Source organism: Anolis carolinensis, chromosome 1 (assembly GCF_035594765.1).
Source record: "Anolis carolinensis isolate JA03-04 chromosome 1, rAnoCar3.1.pri, whole genome shotgun sequence".
Classification (NCBI taxonomy): domain Eukaryota; kingdom Metazoa; phylum Chordata; class Lepidosauria; order Squamata; family Dactyloidae; genus Anolis; species Anolis carolinensis.
The window spans coordinates 360,705,830-360,731,645 of record NC_085841.1 but is presented as its reverse complement, the minus strand read 5'-3'; the positions used below and the strand labels follow the sequence as shown (position 1 = coordinate 360,731,645).

Here is a 25,816-nt window from a genome sequence, read left to right as displayed (position 1 = left end):
AGTAAAGTTTCCTTTGTTCTTTTGAATTCCTCTGCCTGGTCTGAGTCTTTTGCACATGGTGTTATCTGGATGCTACTGATTTCCGCTGCATACTCTCACCTGGCAACAGAAACAACTTCCTAAGATCCCCAGAGATACTCAGCAAGTGAAAGTCTAAAAGTGGAAGGTTAAAACCCAGAACCTCAATCCATGGCTGATATCGGGTGAGAAACTCCCTTCTAGGCAAACAGAAGACTGGGTGACTTGGAAGGCACTGAACAGACTATGCTCTGGCTCTACAAGATGCAGAGCTAATCTTAAGAAATGGGGCCACAAAGTGGAGTCCACGACATGCGAGTATGGAGAAGAATAAACCACAGACCATTTACTACAATGCAGACTGAGCCACATGCCCAATGGACGACCTTCTCACAGTGACACCAGAGGCACTCCAAGTGGCCAGCTTCTGTTCAAAGGAAATCTAGTATAATGTCAAGTTTTTAACTTTGTTTTTTTAAAAATACATTATAACTGTACCCTCAATTTGCTTCTGACACGATAAATAAATAAAAGAGGAAAAGAGGAAGGCTGCAAGACAGGAGGATTTATTCCCAGAAGGAAATTGCAAGACCTGAGCAGAGAAGGTGAAGACCAGGGAGTCTTCTCTTTCATAGGGTCACCAATTGAAGTCAATTTGACAACAAATAGCAACACAATTAATCTTCAAACATTTCATTGTGCTATTGCAATGCCCTGGTGCAACTACTGGACTCATTGGGAGATCTAGTATTGCTTCCTCTTTGTGCCATGCAAATTGCTATTTGACCTGCTTCCCCATCAGCTTGATTTCTCTACTTTACAGGATTGTTGTGAGGAAAATGAAAGGAGGAGTAGAACTTTAAAAACACTATGCATTCACAAGAGGAAAGGGGGGGTATGAATAGACACCCTCCTACGTTTCCTAGATTAAAATTTGGACATGTACAGACAAGCAACACGAGAATATGGTTAAAATAGGAAGAGCTATTAATGAAAATGAACATACAAGCTAGGAGAAAGTGTAGCAGTTTTCTTTTGCCTGATCCTTCTGGGATGGATAATATTGCAAATTCATTTATTGCACAATCCAACACCAACATTTTTGGTGTCTTTTTTTTTAGGTCTGATTCGGAAAATTTCACTGGATAGACCACATTGGCTCTAATTTCTTCGATAGGGTTATCACAGTTTTCTATGGGCGAGCTGCTGGTGATGGGTAGATGCCACAGTGTTGTATCTCAAAAAACTAGAGCTGATAGGGAAAACTGGTGCCATTTTTGGAATCAGTACGTCAAATATACCCAGAAACAGGGCTAACCCTTGAGGCACCAAAATGTGTGTTGGTCAGTGTAATTTATTAATTAACATATCATTTATTCTGTGATTGAAATGGGGACATTCATTCAAGATTTCCTCTCCATTGCTCCCTATTGAGTGAATGAATGGAACCACTGTTTATGCACTTTGAACTCCATTTGCAGTGAGAAACTAGGACATTGTGGCCCCTTCTACACTAACATATAAAATCCAGATTATCTGGGATTATTGTATGTTTTCTTGGCTGTCTGGCCATGTTCCAGAAGCTTTATCTCCTGACGTTTCGCCCACATCTATGGCAGGCATCCTCAGAGGTTGTGGGCGAAACGTCAGGAGAGAATACTTCTGGAACATGGCCATACAGCCTGGAAAACATACAACAACCCTGTGATCCCGGCCATGAAAGCCTTCGACAACCAGATTATTTATTTATTTACTACATTTATATGCCGCCCTTCTCACCCCAAAGGGGACTCAGAGCGGCTTACAAATTACATTCACATACAATCTATATATATAAAAGAGTGATGGCATCACGGCGACCCACAAAACAACAAAACTACAGACCCCCCAACCTCGAAATTTGACAACACAACCCCTCATCCATGCCTCTAGGTTGATACAACAAAAAGAAAAGAAAAATAAAGTCCTAATTAGAGAGAGAGGAATAATTGTTTTTATCCAATTGCTGCCAGTTAGAAGGCTAAGCTCCACCCACTTGGTCTCCTAGCAACCCACTCAGCCCAGTGTTAATAAAAGAATAAAAAATAAAATAAATACAAATAATACAATAAAATAATTAAAAACACTAAAAAAATTAATACAAGAAAATACTATAACAAAATAACTAAAAATAATACAACAAAATAATAAAATATAATAAATAAAAAAGATAAGTTACAATAAAATTAATTTAAAAAATACAAATAACGTCAAATAAAAATTCCACAAGAACTTTTAACCAATACCACCACCACTTTGCCACAGCAACGCATGGCCGGGCACAGCTAGTACATTATATTATTGGCATAGTACAATACTAGCATTAAATTACTATATTGTACTATATCATTACATTGTAATATTATTAGTAATATTGCATTTAATATATAGTATATAATTAATACTATTAAATTGTCTTATTATCAATATTATATCGTAATACATTATAATATTATCAATATTATATGTATATACAATATATTATATTATTACCTTCTCACCCCAAAGGGGACTCAGAGCGGCTTACAAATTACATTCACATACAATACATTATATTATTGGCATAATACAATACTAGCATTAAATTACTATATTGTACTATATCATTACATTGTAATAGTAATATTACATTTAATATATAATATATAATTAATACTATTAAATTGTCTTATCAGTATTATATCGTAATACATTATAATATTATCAATATTATATGTATATACAATATCTTATATTATATATTATTATAAATTAAGCTGTGTGTGTATATATATATATATATCTATATATATAAAAGAGTGATGGCATCACGGCGACTCACAAAACAACAAAAGTACAGGCCTCGCAACCTCGAAATTTGACAACACAACCCATCATCCATGCCTCCAGGTTGATACAACAAAAAGAAAAGAAAAACAAAGTCCAAATTAGAGGGAGAGAATTTGACAGAAAAAGTAGTTCCACGCGCAGTAATGCTATGTAGTAATTACAGTAGAGTCTCACTTATCCAACACTCGCTTATCCAATGTTCTGGATTATCCAATGCATTTTTGTAGTCAATGTTTTCAATATATCGTGATATTTTGGTGCTAAATTCATAAATACAGTAATTACTACTTAGCATTACTGTGTATTGAACTACTTTTTCTGCTAAATTTGTTGTCTAACAGGATGTTTTGGTGCTTCTTTTGTAAAATCATAACCTAATTTGATGTTTAATAGGCTTTTCCTTAATACCTCCTTATTATCCAACATATTCGCTTATCCAATATTCTGCCAGCCCGTTTATGTTGGATAAGTGAGACTCTACTGTATTGTATTTACAAATTTACCACTAAAATATCACAATGAATTTAAAACATTGACTACAAAAACGTTGATTATGAAAAGGCAGACTGTGTTGGATAATCCAGAACATTGTATAAGTGAATGTTGGATAAGTGAGATTCTACTTTAATATGAAATAATTACTGGGATAGCATAATGCAGAACAATATAATCTTTAAAACCAGGACAGTAAATAAACAGGGGAATTCCACACAGGAAACAATCAGGGCTAGCTAACACCTCCCAACAAAGTATTCCCATCATCAAAGTCTGGCAAATCCTGTTTTCTCAGGGCCACAGACAGTAGAAGCACATAAAATATTGCAAACAACACCACTCTGAAAACAAGGGAATTCCAGACAGGAAAGAATCAGGGCCAGCTAACACCTCCCAACAAAAACTTCCCTCAGGGAGGAAACAGCCAGGCTTTAAAGCTGCAAGGCCATTACATCCTAATCATTTTCCTAATTGCAGCATTCATACTTGCGTCCAACAGGGGAAAAAAACCATTCAGAAATATTGTATATTCACGACCTTTAGGAAACAATATCCCCTGATGGCGCAGCGTGTTAAAGCGCTGAGCTGCTGAACTTCTGGACCGAAAGGCCACAGGTTTGAATTGGGGGAGCGGAGAGAGCACCCATTGTTAGCCCCAGCTTCTGCCAACCCAGAAGTTCAAAAACATGTAAATGTGAGTGCATCAATAGGTACTGCTCCGGCGGGAAGGTAACATCGCTCCATGTAGTCATCCCACATGACCTTGGAGGAGTCTACGGACAATGCCGGCTCTTCGGCTTAGAAATGGAGATGAGCACCAACCCCCAGAGTCAGACACGACTGGACTTAATGTCTGGGGAAAACCTTTACCCTTGACCTTAACTACCACCAATTCCTCAATACTTTATTTCCCAGACCACCAGACTTCGCCACAGCAACGCGTGGCCGGGCACAGCTAGTATATATATATATATATACAGTAGAGTCTCACTTATCCAAGCTAAACGGGCCAGCAGAAGCTTGGATAAACAAATATCTTGGATAATAAGGAAGGATTAAGGAAAAGCCTATTACACATCAAATTAGGTTATGATTTTACAAATTAAGCACCAAACTTCATGTTATACAACAAATTTGACAGAAAAAGTAGTTCAATACACAGTAATGTTATGTTGTAATTACTGTATTTACGAATTTAGCACCAAAATATCATGATATATGCTTTGCATTGGATTATATGGCAGTGTGGACTCATATAGTCCAATTCAAATAATGTGAATTGTCTGCTTTGATAATCTGGATTATATGGCAGTATAGATCCAGACTCAGTGTCCGGTGGAAGCTTCTTCCTTGTAGGCTTTTAAACAGATGCTGAATGGCCATCTGCCAGGAGTGCTTTGATTGTGCTTTTCCTGCATGGCAGGGAGTTGGACTAGATGGCCCATGCAGTTTCTTCGAACTCAATTTTTCTAAGATTTTATGATTCTAAAGTGGGATGACCCAGGATGAATGGGGATTTTCCCAGCCACATTTAGGCAAACTGAAGGATATTTGAAAGAAAATATAAATGAAAGCTTGCTTTCCAAAACCTGGAATGTCAAGTTTTGTTGTACTACAACACCCACCACCAACAGCCAGAAAATGAAATGCAAAGATACAAAATGGGGGATGCCTGGCTCGATAGCAGTACGTGTGGAAAAGATCTTGGAGTCCTCATGGACAAGTTAAACATGAGCCAACAATGTCATGCGGCAGCTTAAAAAGCCAATGGGATTTTGGCCTGCATAAATAGGAGTATAGAGTCTAGATCCAGGGAAGTCATGCTACCCCTCTATTCTGTTTTGGCCAAACGACACCTGGGCTCACACTGTGTCCAATTCTGGGCACCGTAATTTAAAGGAGACGTTGACAAGCTGGAAGTTGTCCAGCGGAGGGAGACTCAAAGGATCAAGGGCCTGGAGAACAAGCCCTATGAGGAGCGGCTTAAAGAGCTGGGCATGTTTAGCCTGCAGAAGAGAAGGCTGAGAGGAGACATGATGAGGGCCATGTATACACATGTGAGGGGAAGTCATAGAGAGGACGGAGCAAGCTTGTTTTCTGCTGCCCTGGAGACTAGGACGCGGAACAACGGCTTCACATTTCAGCAAAGGAGATTCCTCCTGAACATTAGGAAGAACTTCCTCACTATGAGAGCTGTTCAGCAGTGGAACTCTCTGCCACGCAGTGTGGTGGAGGCTCCTTCTTTGGAGGCTTTTAAACAGAGGCTGGATGGCCATCTGTCGGGGGTGCTTTGAATGTAATTTTCCTTCTTCTTGGCAAAATGGGGTTGGGCTGGATGACCCATGAGGACTCTTCCGACTTTATTATTCTAAGTGCCCGAAGATGCTGAGATTTGTAGTCTAATGACATACAGGGACCCTCGATTGGGACCCACCGCTTTCAACAGGAAGCAAGCATTTCGCCACCAAGGAAAAAAAATAAACATGCAAAATGATTGAACATAAAAATATAACAACAAATGTGCACTTGCTGCCAGCATTGCAGTCTTAGTTTTCAATACCAGGCATTTTCGTAAGGCAGCTAAATGAGCAATGAATTTTTAAACGGTATATCTTGCCTTTTTTTTTTTCCTTTGTAATTACGCTTAACAATAGAGTACATTTATCAGCTTTTCAGCATCAGGTGAAGAAGAGCTTGTTATTTTTTCCAGTCATTCCAGGAACCACTTCTTTACAAGTGCTTTTAAACGTTGGCATTGTTTTATCCCTGCTTTGGCTTTTATTGTGTGCGGCTGGCAATTTTATCTTGTTTTTAGCTGACTTGTTTTATTGTTGTGAGATGCCTCTTTATATTTTATGTTTTTTAATTAGCGCAAAGCAGACAGAGCTTTGGTGACACACTGGTTTGGAAGAGTAAAGCGAAAAAGGAGGAACAACAGACAAAACCAGATCGTAAATCGTTATTAATCCACAAATGATAGGACATAATGCCTTAATTCACTGGTCCTGACTACGGTGGTTCCTTTAACTCAAACGAAGCAAATTGGTGCCAAGACAGAAAAAGGGAAAACTGCCTTATTCTCCTGAATTGACTGTTGAACTGTTGAACCAAACTTAGCACACAGAACTCCCATGGCCAACAGAAAATACTGGAAGGGTTTAGTGGGCATTGACCTTGAGTTTTGGAGTTGTAGTTTACTTACATCCAGAGAGCACTGTGGTCTCCAAACAATGATGGATCTGGATCAAACTTGGCACAAATACTCAATATGCCCAAATGTGAACACTGGTGCAGTTTGGGGAAAATTGGGAGGGATAGCTAACACTCCAGAAGACAGGAGCAGAATTCAAAACGATCTTGACAGACTAGAGAGATGGGCCAAAACTAACAAAATGAAGTTTAACAGGGACAAATGCAAGATACTTCACTTCGGCAGAAAAAATGGAAATCAAAGATACAGAATGGGGGACGCCTGGCTTGACAGCAGTGTGTGCGAAAAAGACCTTGGAGTCCTCGTGGACAACAAGTTAAACATGAGCCAACAATGTGATGCGGCTGCTAAAAAAGCCAATGGGATTCTGGCCTGCATCAATAGGGGAATAGCGTCTAGATCCAGGGAAGTCCTGCTCCCCCTCTATTCTGCCTTGGTCAGACCACACCTGGAATACTGTGTCCAATTCTGGGCACCACAGTTGAAGGGAGATGTTGACAAGCTGGAAAGCGTCCAGAGGAGGGCGACTAAAATGATTAAGGGTCTGGAGAACAAGCCCTATGAGGAGCGGCTTAAAGAGCTTGGCATGTTTAGCCTGCAGAAGAGAAGGCTGAGAGGAGACATGATAGCCATGTACAGATACGTGAAGGGAAGTCATAGGGAGGAGGGAGCAAGCTTGTTTTCTGCTGCCCTGCAGACTAGGACACAGAACAATGGCTTCAAACTACAGGAAAGGAGATTCCACCTGAACATCAGGAAGAACTTCCTCACTGTGAGAGCTGTTCGACAGTGGAACTCTCTCCCCGGGGCCGTGGTGGAGGCTCCTTCTTTGGAGGCTTTTAAGCAGAGGCTGGATGGCCATCTGTCGGGGGTGCTTTGAATGCGATTTCCTGCTTCTTAGCAGGGGGTTGGACTGGATGGCCCATGTGGTCTCTTCCAACTCTACTATTCTATGATTCTATGAAATAGACTTCAACATTTCGAAATTGTAGTTTCTGGGATTTACAGTTAACCTACAATCAAAGAGCCCCTTGAACCCCACCAATGATAGAATTGGGCCAAAGGACAAGCAGAGAGATCATCAGCCTTCTCTGCCAGAGGGGTCACCTAAGACCATTAGAAATATGTATTTTCTGGTGGTCTTCAATGATGCCTCTGAAGCACCTTGCGACCCCCAGGGGTCCCGACCCCCAAGTTGAGAAATGCTGCTCTAAGCTATGTCACTCTCTTACCATCATGAAGTTCTTCCAAACATTTAGGTGGAATCTCTTTTCCTGAAGTCTGAATCCATTGCTTCATAGCAGTCTCTGGAGCAGCAGAAAACAAACTTGCCCCTTCCTCAAGGTGACACCCTTTCAAGTATTTACCCATGGCTATTGTGTCATCTCTCTATCTTCTTTTCTCCAAACCAAAAATACCTAGTTCCCAAAGCTGACTTTCAGAGCAATTCATGGTTTCCTGTCCCTTGACTGGTTCCAGCTTGCCCATATCCTTCTTGGTGCCCAGACCTGGGCACAGGATTATTCCAGGTGAGGTCTGACCAAAGCAGTCATCCAAATGTGTTTGAACTGCAGCACACAGCATTAGTTCTCTATGTTGGTTGTTGGGTATTGCAGTTGATAACCCTGGAGTAGATGTGCAATGATCAGGCCATCATGGTCCTCTTTATAAAAATCATATTGGAATGCTGGCAATTACAAGTGCATCTACGCTGTAGAATGAATGCTGATTGATACCATTTCAACTACGGAATCCTGGAAGTTGCAGTTTGATGATCACTGTTTGGTAGAGAAGGCTAAAGACCTGGTAAAACTACAACTCCCACAATTCCTTAAAATGGAGCTGTGGCAATCATAATAGGCAATCACTTGTGGCCGAGTTTGGGACCCCTTCTACACTGTTCTTATATCACAGGATCTGATCTCAGATTATCTTCTTATCCCATGTTATATGGCAATGGAGACTCATATAATCCAGTTCAAAGCAAATAACCTGGAATCAGATCCTGGGATATAAGGACAGTGTAGAAGGGGCCTGATTATCTTGCAAGGGTAGAGTCTTGGCAGTAAGTCCATAAGTGGCTGTAGAGACCTATTCTGGATCCACGTGGTCTTTCACCAGGAGGACATGGATTTCCAAATGGAAGGTGGTCCCAACAAGGCTTGATGTACTTTCTTCCTTTTGTCATGTTTCTCCCTTTGTCTCTCTATTTGTGCTTCTTCAAAATCCACAGCACTGTTGGTCACAGCTGACAATGGAAAATGCTTAAGGGAGAGGATTTCTCGGTTCTCTCTCAGTGTTTGTGCCATATTTTTTAATGTTAGCTTTAAGCCCATCTTTAAATCTCTTTTCTTGCCCACCAACATTCCATTTTCCATTCTTGAGTTGAGAGTATAGTAACTGCTTTGGGAATTGGTGATCGGGCATTCTGACCATGTGGCCTTCAGTCCAGTGGAGTTGATCGTGGAATATCATGGCTTCAATGCTGGTGGGCTTTGCTTCTTCCAGCACAACTCACATTTGTCTACCTCTTTTCCCAAGAGATTTGCAGGATTTTTAAGAATCAACACTGGTGGGATCTTTCCAGAAGTCAAAAGTGATGTTTGTACAATCAAGTCAATGTTTTGCAGGCATATAACAGGGTTGGGAGGACAATAGCTTTATAAACAAGCATTTTAGTATCCCTATGAATGTCTCAATTCTCAAACACTCTCTGCTTCTTTCAGAATAATGCTTCACTCGCAGAGCTTAGTGATGCTGTATTTCAGCATCAATGTCATCTTTTGTGGAGGCTCTATCATCAACTAATCTCTCTGCAATGCGGTGGCAGTGGCAGTTAAAGTGGTGTCATACTGTATTCATTCCACAGTGTAGATGCACGTTATTTTATTTATTTATTTCAAATATTTCTATCCCGCCCTTCTCACCCGGAGGGACTCAGGGCGGCGTACAATTGGCAACAATTCGATGCTGATACATCATTAAAAACAACAACATATAAAAATACAACCAATTAAATATAGTATAAAATATAAAACATAAAACATGTGTTTAAAATCCGTTCGTCCAATATCCTCCAACTTTATCCATATAACAATCTGAGTCGTCTTTATCATTTATTCATTAAAAGCCTGGGCACAAAGCCATGTTTTTAAGGCTTTTCTAAAACTCAAAAGGGTTGGGGCTTGCCGTATATCTCTGGGGAGGGTGTTCCATAGCCGGGGAGCCACCACCGAGAAGGCCCTGTCCCTCGTTCCCACCAGCCGCGCCTGTGAGGCAGGCGGGACTGAGAGCAGGGCCTCTCCAGATGACCTCAGGGATCTTCCTGGCTCATAGGAGGAGATACGTTCGGACAAGTAGATTGGGCCAGAACCAGCACTTTGAATTGGGCTCAGTAGCATATCGGCAGCCAGTGGAGCTGGCTTAACAAGGGGGTGGTACGCTCCCTGTAAGCCGCCCCAGTTATTAGTCTGGCTGCCGCCCGTTGTACTAGTTGGAGCTTCCGGGCCGTCTTCAGAGGCAACCCCACGTAGAGAGCGTTGCAGTAGTCCAAATGGGATGTAACCAGAGCATGGACCACCGTGGCCAAGTCAGACCTCCCAAGGAACGGGCGCAGCTGGGGCACAAGTCTTAGTTGTGCGAAGGCTCCCCTGGCCACTGCCGAGACCTGGGGCTCCAGGCTCAGCGATGAGTCCAGGAGGACCCCCAGACTGCGAACCTGTGTCTTCAGGGGGAGTGCGACCCCGTCCAGCACAGGCTGTAACCCTATTCCCTGTTCAGCCTTGCGACTGACCAGGAGGACCTCTGTCTTGTCTGGATTAAGTTTCAATGTGTTCGCCCTCATCCAGTCCGATACAGCGGCCAGACACCGGTCCAGGACCTGAACAGCCTCCTTAGTGACAGATGGGAAAGAGTGACAGAGCTGGACATCATCTGCGTACAGATGACACCTCACCCCGAAACTCCGGATGATCTCTCCCAGCGGCTTCATAACCTTTATAACTAAAAAGGTGCTGATTGCTATCTTCTCCCACCATTTGGCAAAAGAACTTCAAACAGAACATCACAACTTGTGGGTTGGGGAGCATATAGAGAGGATGGTCCTTAGGATACATGCCGATAACAATATGCCAATGACAATGTAGTCAGTGCGCACTCAGAAGAAGACCTACAAGCCACTCTAAACACCTTTGCAGAAGCATACGAGAAGCTCGGCTTCTCATTGAACATCGAGACAACCAAAGTGCTCTTCCAACAGGCACCAGCTAATCCCTCTGCAATGCCAGGAATACAGCTTAACGGTGTAACGTTAGAAAACGTTGACCATTTCCGTTACCTTGGCAGCCACCTCTCCACAAAAGTCAACATCGACACTGAAATACAACACTGCCTGAGCTCTGCGAGTGCAGCATTTTTCCGAATGAAGCAGAGAGTGTTTGAGGATCAGGGCATCTGTAGAGAGACCAAGATGCTTGTTTATAAAGCCATTGTCCTCCCAACCCTGCTCTAGGCCTGCGAAATGTGGACGGTCTACAGACATCACACCAAACTCCTGGAGCATTTCCATTTGTTCTCCATTTGTTCTCCCAAATTCTGAGCTCTTATCAGTTTTGCAGGTGGAAAAAAAATCTAATTCTTATGATTGAATGTTTCATAGTTGTCACAAAATACGAAGAGAAGTCCTGTTTTGGAGTCAACAGGAACTTGTTTTGTAATTTAACTCATTATTAGAAATATGTGTACATTTTTTTGTCTGAGTTTTGAAGTTCTTGTTTTGAGAAATTGGACTAAAGTTACTTTTCTAAAACTGTGCTAGCAACTCACAGTGTCAAGGCTTGAGATATCAATTGAAATGGATTGCAGTTGAGCCTCCACAATTCCAGATTATTCAAGGATTTGACTGAAATGTTCCCTCTAAGAATCTCTAGATCTGGCTGACTATAAATAATAATAATAAAAACAATGATGATGATGATGATGATGATGATGCAACTGGAAAAGCTGTCAAGATATGAGGATTTAAAGATTGAACTGCAAAGACTCTGGCACAAGCCAGTCGAAGTGGTCCCAGTGGTGATTGGCACACTGGGTGCAGTGCCTAAAAACCTTGGCAAGTACTTAAAAACAATTGACACCAACAAAATTACCACCTGTCAGCTGCAAAAGGCCACCCTGTTCGGATCTGCATGCATTATTTATTGATATATCACATAGTCCTAGACACTTGGAAACTGTCCGACATGGGATCCAATACAGTGATTTTGTTTGCTGTGTACTAATCTTGTTGTGTTTCAAATAATAATAATAATAATAATAATAATAATAATAATAATAATAATAATAATAATAATTTATTTATAGGCAGCCCTATCTCCTCGAGGGGACATATCATAAAGCTATTTTTCCAAGCTCCGCTTATAGGCACTTTGTTTGAAAAGCCAACCTTCTTGAAAACTGACAAGAGCTGCTATTTAGATATTTATATATACGTTGCTGTTTATCATAATCCTGTTACAAAGTTTTACAGCACTCAACACAACCAATGAAAAATACAATAATCTGAATGTAAGGAGCAAAAAGTTGGATATTTTGACTACTTAAGAAACGCTTGTGACGAAGAATGGATGGATCTTGAAAGGCAGTAGAATTAGCATCAAGTGCACTTCTGCATTCAAGATGATAAGAGAGTATCAGGGGAGTTCTGGGACTTGTCAGAAACACAATTTCATAGGAAAGTCCTTTTTCAACCAAGAACATTTGCAACGAGAATCATGTTAATAGGTTGTTGTTGTTGTTGTTGTTGTTGTGTGACATGAAGTTAATCCCATTTTATGGCAACCTTAAGATGACTCTCAGGAGCCCCTGGTGATGCAGTGTGTTAAAGCGCCGAGCTGCTGAACTTGTGGACGGAAAGTTCACAGGTTTGAATTCGGGGAGCTGAGTGAGCGCCCGCTGTTAGCCCCAGCTTCTGCCAACTTAGCAGTTCAAAAACATGCAAATGTGAGTAGATCAATAGGTACCGCTCCGACAGGAAGGTAGTTAATCACCTTAATTAGCACTGAATAGCTTCATCTCCTGACTTCTTCCTGCCTGGGGGCATCCTTTGTTCAGAGTCGTTAGCTGCCCCTGGTTCCCATGTCTGGAACTCCTCTGTTTTCAGAGTGTTGCTTCTTATTTACTGTTCTTATTTACTGTTCTTATTTACAACATTCACACTGGTCTCCAACTGATAAAAGTTTTTCTCTCACCCTGGACTTTCCACAGATATATAAACCATCCTTGTTTAGTTTCTCCATACCTCACAACCTCTGAGGATGCCTGCCATAGATGTGGGCGAAACGTCAGGAGAGAATACTTCTAGACCATGGCCATACAGCCTGGAAAACATACAACAACCCTGTGATCCCGGCCATGAAAGCCTTCGACAACACATTGAGTTTACAGTGTTTTCATTGCAATGCCTTCTTCGGAAGCTGAGAGAATGTGACTTGCCATGGTCGCTCAGGCTGTATCTACACTGCCATATAATGCAGTTTCAGAATGCAGATTAACTGCATTGACCTGAATTGTATAGCAGTGTCAATCCAACCTCGGTGAGATTCCATAGTTGTGCAGGGATTTGAACCCTGGTCCAGCACTCGAACTGCTAAGTCACTTCAGCTATTCATGACCTGTGTTAGTGGCTTGGGATGTGTAGCATCCCATAAACACAAGGCTGTACTTTTTTTTGGCCATGGCATAATGTCTGCATAGAAAAGTGGCAGTGCTGAACATGGGGTGTCCTTCCATCAGCAGATGTGCATTCTCTGTTGCATGTGTGTTAATGTGCACTGCAAGTTTTAAACTATGCATATCACATTTGTTTGAACATTCGATTGTGTAGTGTTGTAGTTTGCGAAAATGCAATACAGTAGAGTCTCACTCATCCAACCTTCTTATCCAACGCAGTCTGCCTCCTATCCGGATCCATAGCTGTTTCTCTAGGCAGCAACGCGCAGCAGGCCAACATTCCCAACAACAATACAAGTGCAGCCACACTCCCAAAGAAGTGGCAGACTTGTTGTAAAACATGATGTTTTGGTGCTTAATTTGTAAAATCATAATGTAATTTGACATTTAATAGGCTTTTCCTTAATCCCTCCTTATTATCCAACATGTTAAAGCACTGAGCTGCTGAACTTGAAGACTGAAAGTTTGTAGGTTTGAATCCGGGGAGCTGAGTGAGCACCCGCTGTTAGCTCCAGCTTCTGCCAACCTAGCAGTTCGAAAACATGCAAATGTGAGTAGATCAATAGGTACCGCTCTGGCAGGAAGGTAACGGCATTCCATGTAGTCATGCTGGCCACATGACCTTGGAGGTGTCTACGGACAACTCCGGCTCTCTGGCTTAGAAATGGAGATGAGCCCCAACCCCAGGAGTTGGACACGACTGGACTTAATGTCAGGGGAAAACCTTAAACTAAACGTTCTGCCTGCCTGTTTATGTTGGATAAATGAGACTCTACTGTGCTTGCAATTATTCTGTGCATGTCAGGTTGCATTGTGCACCTTTGCTGTAAAATGTTGGCCTTCATGATGATGTCTCAATTTACTTATAATTTTCCTGTTGCTACCCTCTCATTGTGGTGAAAAAGGCTTTGGGTGAGTAAGTCTCAGGTCCCTTCTACACTGCCATATGATCTGGATTATCAAAGCAGATAATCCACATTATTAAATGTGTCTGACTACACTGCCAGATGAGCCTCTGGTGGCTCAGTGTGTTAAAGCGCTGAGCTTCGGAACTTGCAGACCGAAAGGTCCCAGGTTCAAACCCAGGGAGCTGAGTGAGCGCCCACTGTTAGCTCCAGCTTCTGCCAACCTAACAGTTCGAAAATATGCAAATGTGAGTAGATCAATAGGTACCGCTCCGGCGGGAAGGTAACGGCATTCCATGCAGTCATGCTGGCCACATGACCTTGGAGGTGTCCATGGACAACGTCGGCTCTTCAGCTTAGAAATGGAGATGAGCACCAACCCCCAGAGTCGGACACGACTGGACTTAATGTTGGATAAATGAGACTCTACTGTGCTTGCAATTATTCTGTGCATGTCAGGTTGCATTGTGCACCTTTGCTGTAAAATGTTGGCCTTTATTTACTTCATTATGATGTCTCAATTTACTTATAATTTTCCTAATGTGGTGAAGAAGGCTTTGGGTGAGTAAGTCTTAGGCCCCTTCTACACTGCCATACAATCTGGATTATCAAAGCAGATAATCCACATTATTATATGTGTCTACACTGCCAGATAATCCAGTTCAAAGTAGATAATTTGTTTTTTATATGGCAGTGTAAAAGCGTCCTCAGTGGTCTCACTAGGGATAATGTTATCTAGCTTTTCCATCCACAAGTTGGGGTGTTAGAGTCTCCTTGTCTGGATGTTTTTAAGCAGAGGCTGAGTGGCCATCTGTCAGGAGTGCTTTGACTGTATTTTCCTGCATGAAAGAAGGTTGGATTGGATGGGTATCTTTCATCATGATGGTTCTATGATGGGGCCTGAGGTTTGAAAGACGTGGAAGGTGATGGGGAAAGGCTGCCTGTGCTCGCCTGAGCCGAGAGATTTTGTCCTCCAAACCTCAAAAATTAGACCTTGAAAGGAGAGCAGGTTGTCAAGTTTGGGAGCTGCCGTCTCCTCTCATCCGCTTTCTTAGCACGAAGCCCCAGCAAATTGCCTGTCCTCCTTCTCTGATTCGTGGGCAGGCTAGGAAGGATGCTATTTTGTGCAAACCGGCTGCTCTGATTTGGAATGGGCTTATTCCATCTTTCGGAAGTTGGTAGCTCGGGCACCCTGCGGAGACGGATAAGAGGAGATCCCTTTAGGGTCTCGCCTCCTGAACCGCTGGGCCGGCTGTTTTGGGCCGCGGCTGAAGGGTTGCCTTTGAGGTCAAGCCTTGTTTGCAAATGGTTTCCCGGGGAAACCGGGGAACGGTCCTCCTAGCTGGCTGCGGCATCTTCCGCACAGCATCTTGTCTTTAGACAGAGCAATAGAGAGGGAGCCGGTGGTGTTTTTTGGGGGGAGAGGAAAGGGAAGAAAAGGGGGGCACCGGAAACAATGTGGAGGCAAAAGGCGCCGGAGGGATTGTAACATCGCAGGGCGAACAATCCCGGAGAATGAAGAAGCACACCGCGAGAGTGGCACCGGTAGAACCGCTCTGTCTTTCCACATTAAATTCACCCAGATCAGACGGTAAATGTCTTTTTCTTTCCCTCCTCCTGTGTGTCTTCTTCCCTCGGGAAAGGAATTGCCTTCCATCTTATTCTATTTTGTCCTGAAACTATAATTACAATGTCAAAAAAAAGAGAGGGGTAGGGAAGGGGAGCGCTCCATTCCTAGGTTACCAAAATGGTCATTTGGTTTAAAGGCATTGGCTGTGTTTCAGAGACTTTTTATTTCTTTTGTTTACCTTTGCAGTCTCAAAATGTCTGGCTTTTACCTGGTACCGAATAATTGCTTTTGTAGAGAAGGGGAGAGGGAGGGAAGAAAAGGAGACTAAGATGAGGAGGAGAAAAGTTGTTCATCTCTCTAATTTTGGTTTGCCGGTGTCATGCAGAGCCATCTCTTTTTGACCGGGATCTTATCATCGCCTGATCTCCTTGGTCTGCAAAGTCATTTATTCTCTCTCTGTGTGTCCTGGTTTGAAAGGCTGTATTATCTCGTGGCACGCTGCAAAGATTACCTGTCTATCCTGAAGAGCTCAGGGGTTAAAACAGCAAAATAAAGACTATTGTGTTGCAGGGAGAGGGATGTTTTCCTAAGACAGCATATCTGCGTGACTTCCGCACGATCTGGAATGTGAAGTCAGGTGTAGGCTTTTTAATTGTGTTCACCTTGCAACCTGGGCACAATCTGGGGGTCACCTAAGGTGTATCCTGATGTTAGCACGTTGCTTCTCCTCCATCCATCATTATTACCAGTAAGCTTTGTATTTCTCTGATGATGGTGGTGGTGGAGGAGGAGGAGGATGTGGAAAAACCTTTTGCTTGGCATTTGGGTTATCCTTTGACTGAGCAATTGTCAAGGATCTTGGATATGGAGCAATGGGTTCAAACTGGAGGAAAAGAGATTCCACCTAAACATTAGGAAGAACTTTCTGATGTGTTGTCGAAGGCTTTTATGGTCGGGATCACAGGGTTGTTGTATGTTTTCTGGGCTGTATGGCCATGTTCCAGAAGTATTCTCTCCTGACGTTTTGCCCACATCTATGGCAGGCAGAGGTTGTGAGGTATGGAGAAACTAAGCAAGGAAGGTTTATATATCTGTGGAAAGTCCGGGGTGAGAGAAGAACTCTTGTCAGTTGAATGTTGTAATTAATCACCTTAATTAGCATTGAATAGCTTCATCTTCTGGCTTCTCCCTGCCTGGGGGCATCCTTTGTTCAGAGTCGTTAGCTGCCCCCGTTTGATTCATGTCTGGAACTCCTCTGTTTTCAGAGTGTTGCTTCTTATTTACTGTCCTAATTTTAGAGTTTTTTAAAATACTGGTAGCCAGATTGTGTTCATTTTCATGGTTTCCTCCTTTCTGTTGAAGTTGTCCACATGCTTGTGGATTTCAATGGCTTCTCTGTGTAGTCTGACATGATAGTTGTTGGAGTGGTCGAGCATTTCTGTGTTCTCAAATAATATACTGTGTCCAGGTTGGTTCATCAAGAGTTCTGCTATGGCTGACTTCTCTGGTTGAGTTAGTCTGCAGTGCCTTTCATGTTCTTTGACTTGTGTTTGTGCGATGCTGCATTTGGTGGTCCAGAATACTTCTGGAACATGGCCATACAACCCGGAAAACATACAACAACCCTGTGATCCCGGCCATGAAAGCCTTTGACAACACCAAAATCTTTTGCTTGGCATTTGGGTTGTCCTTTGACTGAGCAACTGTCAAGGCTGTAGCCTGGAGACCCAGGATCTAGGATATGGAGCAATGGGTTCAAATTGGACTAAAAGAAATTCCACCTAAACATTAGGAAGAACTTCCTGAAGGTTAGAGCTGTTTGGCAGTGGAATATGCTGCCTGGGAGTGTAGCAGAATCTCCCTTGTTGGAGGTTTTTAAGCAAAGTCTGGATGGCCATCTGTCAGGAGTGCTTTAATTGTGTATTTCTGTATGGCAAGGGTTGCACTGGGTGACTATTGTGGTCCTTTCCAACTCTACGATTCTACGATTATATGATTAGGGTGATCTTGATATGACAGATCGTCCAGAGACGTGAGATAAACAGGAGACAAAAAAGCGACTTTGTAAAACACTGACTTCTCAATGCATTTTATAACAAATCCTGTAAAGTATATTTGCCACTATCTGCCTCGTCCTTAGAACCATATTGTGCAGTGCTCCTTACTGTTTCCTCAGCTGAGAGATTGTTCAGCCGACTGGAAAATGTATTAAAAAACATGGCAAAGGAGCACAACTCGTCAAGAGCAACATAAATTCATCTAGCAGTTTTGTGCATCGAAAATTATTTAAGCTAAGCAAGTTGATGTTATTGAAGTTGTTCCCAAATATGCACCGAACAAGCTAGGAAGAATTCTTTGAAATCAATACTTGATATTTGAAATCGTATTTGATCTTTTTTGCAGGAAATCCATATAGGCTCTTCCAAATCTATGATTCTGTGATCATATATATATATATCCTCTTCCTTACCCCAAACATAAGGAGTTAATGAGTTAAAATCTTGTGCCGACTTAACTGCTGATCTGAAGGTTAGGTTGCTTACTTGATGGTTGCCAGTTTGAATCTGTGAGATGGAGTGAGCTGCCATCTGTCAGCTCTAGCTTGCGGGAACATGAGAGAAGCCTCCCAGCAGGATGGTAACACATCCAGATGTACCCTGGGCAACGTCTCTGTAGATGGCCAATTCTCTCACACCGGAAGCGACTTGCAGTATGTTTTCAAGTCGCTTCTGACATGAGTAAAAAAATTCCAAATTTTGGAAAATCCTGACAAATCAGATCCTGCATTCCTGAGAAGTTTCACAGCTTGAAAATCTAATCTTCATGAAATTGAGATGTACAGTAGAGTCTCACTTATCCAACATAAACGGGCCGGCAGAATGTTGGATAAGTGAATATGTTGGATAATAAGGAGGGATTAAGGAAAAGCCTATTAAACATCAAATTAGGTTATGATTTTACAAATTAAGCACCAAAACATCATGTTATATGACAAATTTGACAGAAAAGGTAGTTCAATACGCAGTAATGTTATGTTGTAACTACTGTATTTACGAATTTAGCACCAAAATATCATGATGTATTGAAAACATTAACTACAAAAATGCATTGGATAATCCAGAACGTTGGATAAGTGAGTGTTGGATAAGTGAGACTCTACTGTAGTTATTTACTTTGCAAAGAAATTCCACATAAAATTTTGTAAATTTGTACGCAGAAAGCACAGGAGACAATTCTGTGCAGGAAACAATATTTTTGTGCATAATATTATCACCATACAGTATATTTTTTTTTGTACAAAAGCGCCTTGCGTGAATTTTGCACAGAATAGGTGCCGAACTGCGAATTGTTTTCAGAAGAGGCGCAGTTTTCTTAAAAGGATTTCTCACAGCGGTATAAAAATGGTTCAAATGAGTCATTGCTTCCTTCAAGGATAAAATTAGCCAAGAAGTACATTCCTACAAAGGACTAAGCAATCCTTAACATAATTTTCAAAAGACGGAGGTCAAAAGTGAGATGCCCAAGGGAGCTTGAATGCAAGGTGAGAGAAAGAAACACTGGATGAGCCCTAAATATAACCAGCGCTTGGAAGCAATGCTTTCAGAATCATGTAGCTCATTGCTTTTGCCTTTATACCAATGAAGTGCGACATCATTACTTTTAGAGATTCAATCAGAATGAAATAAGCTTTGGAGAGGTTCTTTTGCATAATGAATGATGTTTTTTCATAATGGAGGAATTATTAGTTTGGGGAGTTTTGGGGCCTTTTATGGGGAGGCTTCTTCATCCAAGAAAGACTGATACATGTTAACTTATTATCTTACAGTAGATAATAACCTTCGCTTATCCAACATTCTGGATTATCCAACACAGTCTGCCTTTTAGTAGTCAGTGTTTTTGTAGTGAATGTTTTCAATACATTGTGATGTTTTGGTGCTAAATTCATAAATACAGTCATTACTACATAACATTAACATGTATTGAACTGCTTTTTCTGTCCATTTGTTACAAAACATGATGTTTTGGTGCTTAATTTGTAAAATCATAATGTAATTTGACATTTAATAGACCTTTCCTGAATCACTCCTTATTATCCAACATTATCGCTTATCCAACGGTTTGCCACCCCGTTTATGTTGGATAAGTGAGACTCTACTGTACTTAATAACCACACCTGACAACTGAAAATCAATGACTAATGGGTATATGCTGCTTTTAACTGTAATCGTTCCAAGACTTTGGTTTGGCATTTTGTCTGGACTAAGTAACATTATTATTATATGCATTTAGGAGAACCTCGTTTCTTTTTGGACTGGATCTACACTGCGAAATAATGCAGTTTGAACTGGTCACTGTAGACCCATATAATGCACTTTGTACTGCATTGAACTGCATTAGATGAGTCTAGCCTCTATTATATGGGTCTATACTGACTATATAATGCAGTTCAAACTGCATTATTTGGAAGTGTAGATTCAGTCTTGATTTTGATCTCTAAATACCATAATTATTATGATAGTTGGTTTTACATTTCATCTAATGGCATCCGGAATTACCAGTAAACTGGGTTGCTGTGAGTTTTCTGGGCTGTATGGCCATGTTCCAGAAACATTCTCTTCTGACATTTTGTCCACATCTGTAGCAGCCATCCTCAGAGGTTGTGAGGTCTGTTGGAAACTAGGCAAGTGGGGTTTATATATCTGTGTAATGTCCAGGGTGGGATTAAAAAACATTCCACAGATATATAAACTTTCCTTTCTTAGTTTTTCCAATAACAAGTAGCTTTTGGAGTGTTTGGATTATTCTCAGTGTCTTTAGATTTGCATATCATTTTATTCATGTTCTCACTGAGATTTTGTGATATAGGGCAGTATATAAACAAATACTTTAAATAGTAATACACATGGGAAACAGGAGACAGATTGGCAACTTGTTAGTGACATTTGTGTGCTTAGCTTCCGGCCGTCGCATAACACAGGTATTCAATTTAAAGCTGCAGAAGTAGAACTGAACATGTGATGTCACCGGCATTGCACATGAAGATGTGCATTGTGCACTGCAATTGCCCATTTGACTTTTTTTGCCTTCAGTTGCACAGTGTTGCAAATGTCCTGTTTTGTCTTTCAAGAACAGCCTTAAAACACTGTGGTAAGTAAATGAAAACTGCTTTACTTCAGCAAAACCTAAAGAACAGCACACTCAGTGGAATAATGCAAAAGGAAGCAAGGAAGTCTTAGGGCAAACACAGTTCTTAGTCTCTGATAAATTTCCAAATCAAATAGCAGTCTTACTTCAGACAAAGAAACAGCAATAAATCCTTAGGAGCAGTTTCCCAGATGAGACCTGAAGCAGGCACAAGGGGAGCAAAGAGTCAGCTTGTTACCAGCAAGAGCTGACTGCACCTGCTTCTGCTTTATAGCCCTGAGTCCCCTCACAGCTGCTCGGGCAGTTCCTAATTACTCAGATGTATTTCTGGCAGCTATTCCAGCTGAAAGACATCTCTGCTCTGTTTGCTTTCGCCTCTCCTTGTGACGCCCCTGGCTGCGTGAGCACTGGAAACCAATACACTGAGGCCAATAAACAATCTAATATCTTTATTAAGGAATTAAGGAATTAAAATGAAAACAAGTAGAAAGTATAGTCCATCAATAGACCTTTCAGGAAAGGTCAAATATAGTCCAGTAATATATTGTCCAATATATAATATTAGAGTTTAAAGTTGTAATCCAAAAAACCGAAACGCACTCAAACTTCCAAGCAGTTTGAGTGGGGAAAACGTCCAAGTCTTTCACTAGAGTTCAGAACAAGTCCAAAGGCTAGAAACTGTAAACAAGGCTGGATACACAGCACGACAAAACAAGACTGGATTCATGGCAAGGCAAGGCAAGGAACACGGCTTGGCAAGGCACGAAAAGGCTGGAAGGCAGTGGACTTAAACGCAGTCCACACTTGGCTGGAAGTGAAGTTAATCCTCTGAATTCACACATTGACTCCGCAAGGACTACCCAGTGCGGGGAACTTTTAAAGAACTTCAAATCTTTCTACAAAGCAGGTGTCCAGTGCTCCTTTTCCCAAGGGAAAAGAACTGAAACAACATCTTCGTCCAGATGCGATCCTCCCTGAGAACTCTCAGGAGAAACGAGCTAATTAGCACTCTCTCTGGCCGCTAATCGGGCGCTTTTTCGTGTTTGCGCTTTCTCTGAGCGGCTAGCTTCCCAAAACTCCCTTCTCGCAAAGGGGGGAGAGGTGCTGGGAATAGGCGCCTGTTCAAGGTCCTTTTTAATGAGCTCCGGGCTAGAATTGTCAACAAAAGGCATCTGGAAAGGAACAGCCTCTTGTTGAAACGGCAGAAATCCCATTTCTTCATCACTCTGATCCATAATGGCGCCAGGGTCACGACCCAGAGGGCCATGGGACATCACACTCCTGAAAAGTGGGTACTTGCAAAATCTCCTCCTCAGATTCCAACTCACCCTTAGATTCATGAACACTTTCCTGAAGAAGAGGAATCCCTAACAGCAAAGCAGCATTGTTCACCCAACTCTGTGAGTGGAAAGGTGCACGCTTGTCTCCTTGAGAGAGGACCTTGATTCTTTGTTATTCCCCTGTTGGAACTATGTTTAGTATAGCTGTCTTCATGAATGTAGTCTGAGGAATGGATTAGCAAAAATTTATTTATTTATTTATTTACAGCATTTATATTCCGCCCTTCTCACCCCGAAGAGGACTCAGGGCAGATCACATTACACATATAGGCAAACATTCAATGCATTTAACATAGAACAAAGACAAACAAACATAGGCTCCGAGCAGGCCTCGAACTCATGACCTCCTGGTCAGAGTGATTCATTGCAGTTAATTGCAGCTGGCTTGCTCTCCCGCCTGCACCACAGCCCAGGCCCAGTAATCCAGTAATCCAGTAAAAATCCAGTAATTGTTGGGGTACATCAGAATATGATCATTTCACCACAGTTTGACATTTCCATGCAGAAAGAAATAGGGAAGATGAGCAGGAAAATAAGTGAAGGCAGGAATCAGGACAGATAGAAACAAAAACTCAGGTATGGCTGAATCGGTTCAGCAACCAAGGAGCTGCTTATAAGAAGATTATTTTGCAGTCAGCCACGCTCATTCATGGATTCTTGCATGGTGGAATGGGTACGGGTTGAATGGCATTTGGGGTCTCTTCCAACACTAGGATTCTATACCACTAATGTGATGTCAAGCCTTTCTTATGGCAAGTATGAACCTGAATTCAACTGGAGCCAATCGTAGCCACCTGTAATGTTCTCAATGGCTGATCCTTGACTGATCTGAACTAACAATGAACCTGACTGAGTAGCCAATGTACTAAGCCTATAGAGAAGAAAGAGTTCAGCACCTTGGTGAGCTCCTTGGAAATTGAGGTCAAACATAAGTGGAATAGATTGTTTTTGCCACTGCTGATTGCTGCCTTTGACAGCTCAGCTCTAACATGTAGGAGTGAAGCTCATACCTATAGTTTCATTGCATTTGGGAGCTGCTCTGGAGTAGCGATATAAAACCTATAAAACTTCTCATCCTCAATCATGAAGGTTTACATTGAAACCCTGACTGAAATCCTACACTACAGTTGTAGTTACAAATGCATATAACTGTGTATCGTCTCTTGACATAACCCCCCAAAGCCTACCATAATAGGCAGCAGCTTTATCAAGTGATGCAGGTATGTTTTGCTGGAAATTGGGATGAAGCTCCGTGATATTGCCAATTCTCTTCTGCACTGAGATGAGGAATTGTGATGGGATCCTGCTTCTGATTGTTACACTGCTGATTGCAGGCAGAGGCAGCTGGAAATGTCCTCCTGCTCCGGAATAGATCTCCCATTGTGTTGTTGAAGGCTTTCATGGCCGGGATCACAGGGTTGTTGTATGTTTTCCGGGCTATATGGCCATTTTCCAGAAGTATTCTCTCCTGACGTTTCACCCACATCTATGGCAGGCATCCTCAGGGTTGTGAGGCATATGAAGTAATAGATCTCTCATTACTTCATGAGGTTGCTGTTATGGTAGATTTTGGGGAGCATTTGAAATCATAACAATGGTTCCACAGTTGTGGTGTTTGTTTCCAAAAGGTACCAAATAAGAAAAGTAAAATGAGTTATAGGCAGCAACGGATTGTTGACTGAGAATATAATATTATGTACATATTGAAACTATCAAAACGTATGAAATCCCTTATTTTGATTACTGTAAAATATGTTCAGATGGATTTGGTACTTTTGGAAAAAAAACTCCACAAATGTAAACATGAATACCACATTGTTATGAATATTATAAATCTGGCTTCCCAACTAGAGTCAGCCCTCTGTATCCATGGATTCAGCATCCACAGACTGAACCTGTAGCTTGAAAAGAAAAATCCAAAAAGTAAACTGTGATTGGTTGTTGTATGTTTTTCGGGCTGTGTGGCCATGTTCCAGAAGTATTCTCTCCTGACGTTTCGCCCACATCTATGGCAGGCATCCTCAGAAGTTGTGAGGTATGGATAAATTAGGCAAAGAAACTGTGATTTTATATGAAGGACACCATTTCCCTGAACCATTATATATAATGGGACTTGGGCATCCACAGATTTTGTGATTGATAGGGGTAGGTTCTCTAACCAAACACCAGAAGATAATATGGATCTACTGTATTTGTACTTATGAGGAGTGGCTTAGAGAGCTAGGTATGTAAGTTTAGTTTGTGGAAGAGAAGATTGAGAGGAGACATGAGAGCCAGGCTTAAATATTTGAAAGGAAGTCATACTGGAGATGGAGCAAGTGTGTTTTCTGCTGCTCTGGAGAGTAGGACACAGAATACTTTCTTCCTAAGTGTCCATCATCTGCACCACATTGATATTGGGGTGGATCTTTGGGACTTTGGTGCAATTTGCAGCTCTAGGAGAAAGCTTGGCACTTGGAGTATAGTGTCCAGCTCAAGGGAAGTAAGAGTGCCGCTCTGTTCTGTTTTGGTCAGACCTCATCGGGAATAACCTTACCTGTGTCCAGTTGTGGGCATCACAGTTCAAGAAAAATATTGACAAACTGGAGGGCGACCAAAATGGCCAAAGCGCGGTAAACTGTATCCAGTGAGAAATTACTTAGGGAGATGAATATGCTTGGCTTGGTGAAGAGAACAGTGAAAGGTGATGTGATAGCTATCTTAAAATACCTGCAGGATGTAATCTAGAAAGTGGAGCAAGTTTGTTTTTTGCAGTTCCAGAGACTCAAACATGAAGGAATGGATCCAAATTATAATGGGTCCTCCACTTTTACAAGGGCAAAGGAGTGCAAGACTGCTGCAAAAGTGTAATAACGACAAATACAACGTGACTCTGTGGTCAGCATCCAGTGCAAGGACCTAGATCAGGCATGGGGAAACTTGGGCCCTCCAGGTGTTTTGGACTTCAACTCCCACAATTCCTAACAGCCTACTGGCTGTTAGGAATTGTGGGAGTTGAAGTCCAAAACACCTGGAGGGCCCAAGTTTCCCCATGCCTGACCTAGAGGTTATTTGAGACAAAAAATTAATCAAATCCAGGGATGAAAATGCGCAAAAGATATACCTGCAAATGTTGGAGTCAGATTGTACAAGAAAAATAATTCTACTAAAACATTGGTAGGAACATCTTGAGTGTAAGGGAATGAAATAGACTTTGTCATAAGGTGGACTCTACTTCTTTGGAGCCTTTTTAAACCTAAGATTGGATCTCTGTCTCTCAGGAGGATTTTAGTTGTACGAGGGTTGTATGAAAAATAATGCCTCCACCTTAGTTACTTGGGTTTGGATGGGAATATTTTTTATTTGGATGGGAATAAGACCGGGCTGTGGTGCAGGCTGGAAAGCAAGCCAGCTGCAACAAATCAACAAATCACTCTGACCAAGAGGTCATGAGTTCAAGGTCAGCCTGGTGCCTGCGTCTTGTCTCTGTTCTATGTCATGGCACTGAATGTTTGCCTTTATGTGTGCAATGTGATCCACCCTGAGTCCCCTTCGG

At 41.8% G+C, this 25,816-nt stretch overlaps 1 protein-coding gene across 5 annotated transcripts in view; it reads left to right on the top strand.

Annotated features, from left to right (window-relative positions):
- Window positions 1-25,816, top strand: part of slc35f4 (solute carrier family 35 member F4) — a 227,834-nt gene that overhangs the window by 165,056 nt on the left and 36,962 nt on the right. The window contains exon 1 of one of the 5 annotated variants that reach the window (XM_003225789.4): window positions 15,133-15,817. The exons of 3 other annotated variants lie outside the window; for them this stretch is intronic. In XM_003225789.4, the coding sequence (XP_003225837.2) occupies window positions 15,742-15,817 (76 nt within the window). In that variant the 5' untranslated portion in view covers window positions 15,133-15,741. Of the gene's footprint in view, window positions 1-15,132; window positions 15,818-25,816 lie in introns of those variants that run through there. One more of the 5 variants, XM_008118350.3, reaches the window with a different exon arrangement.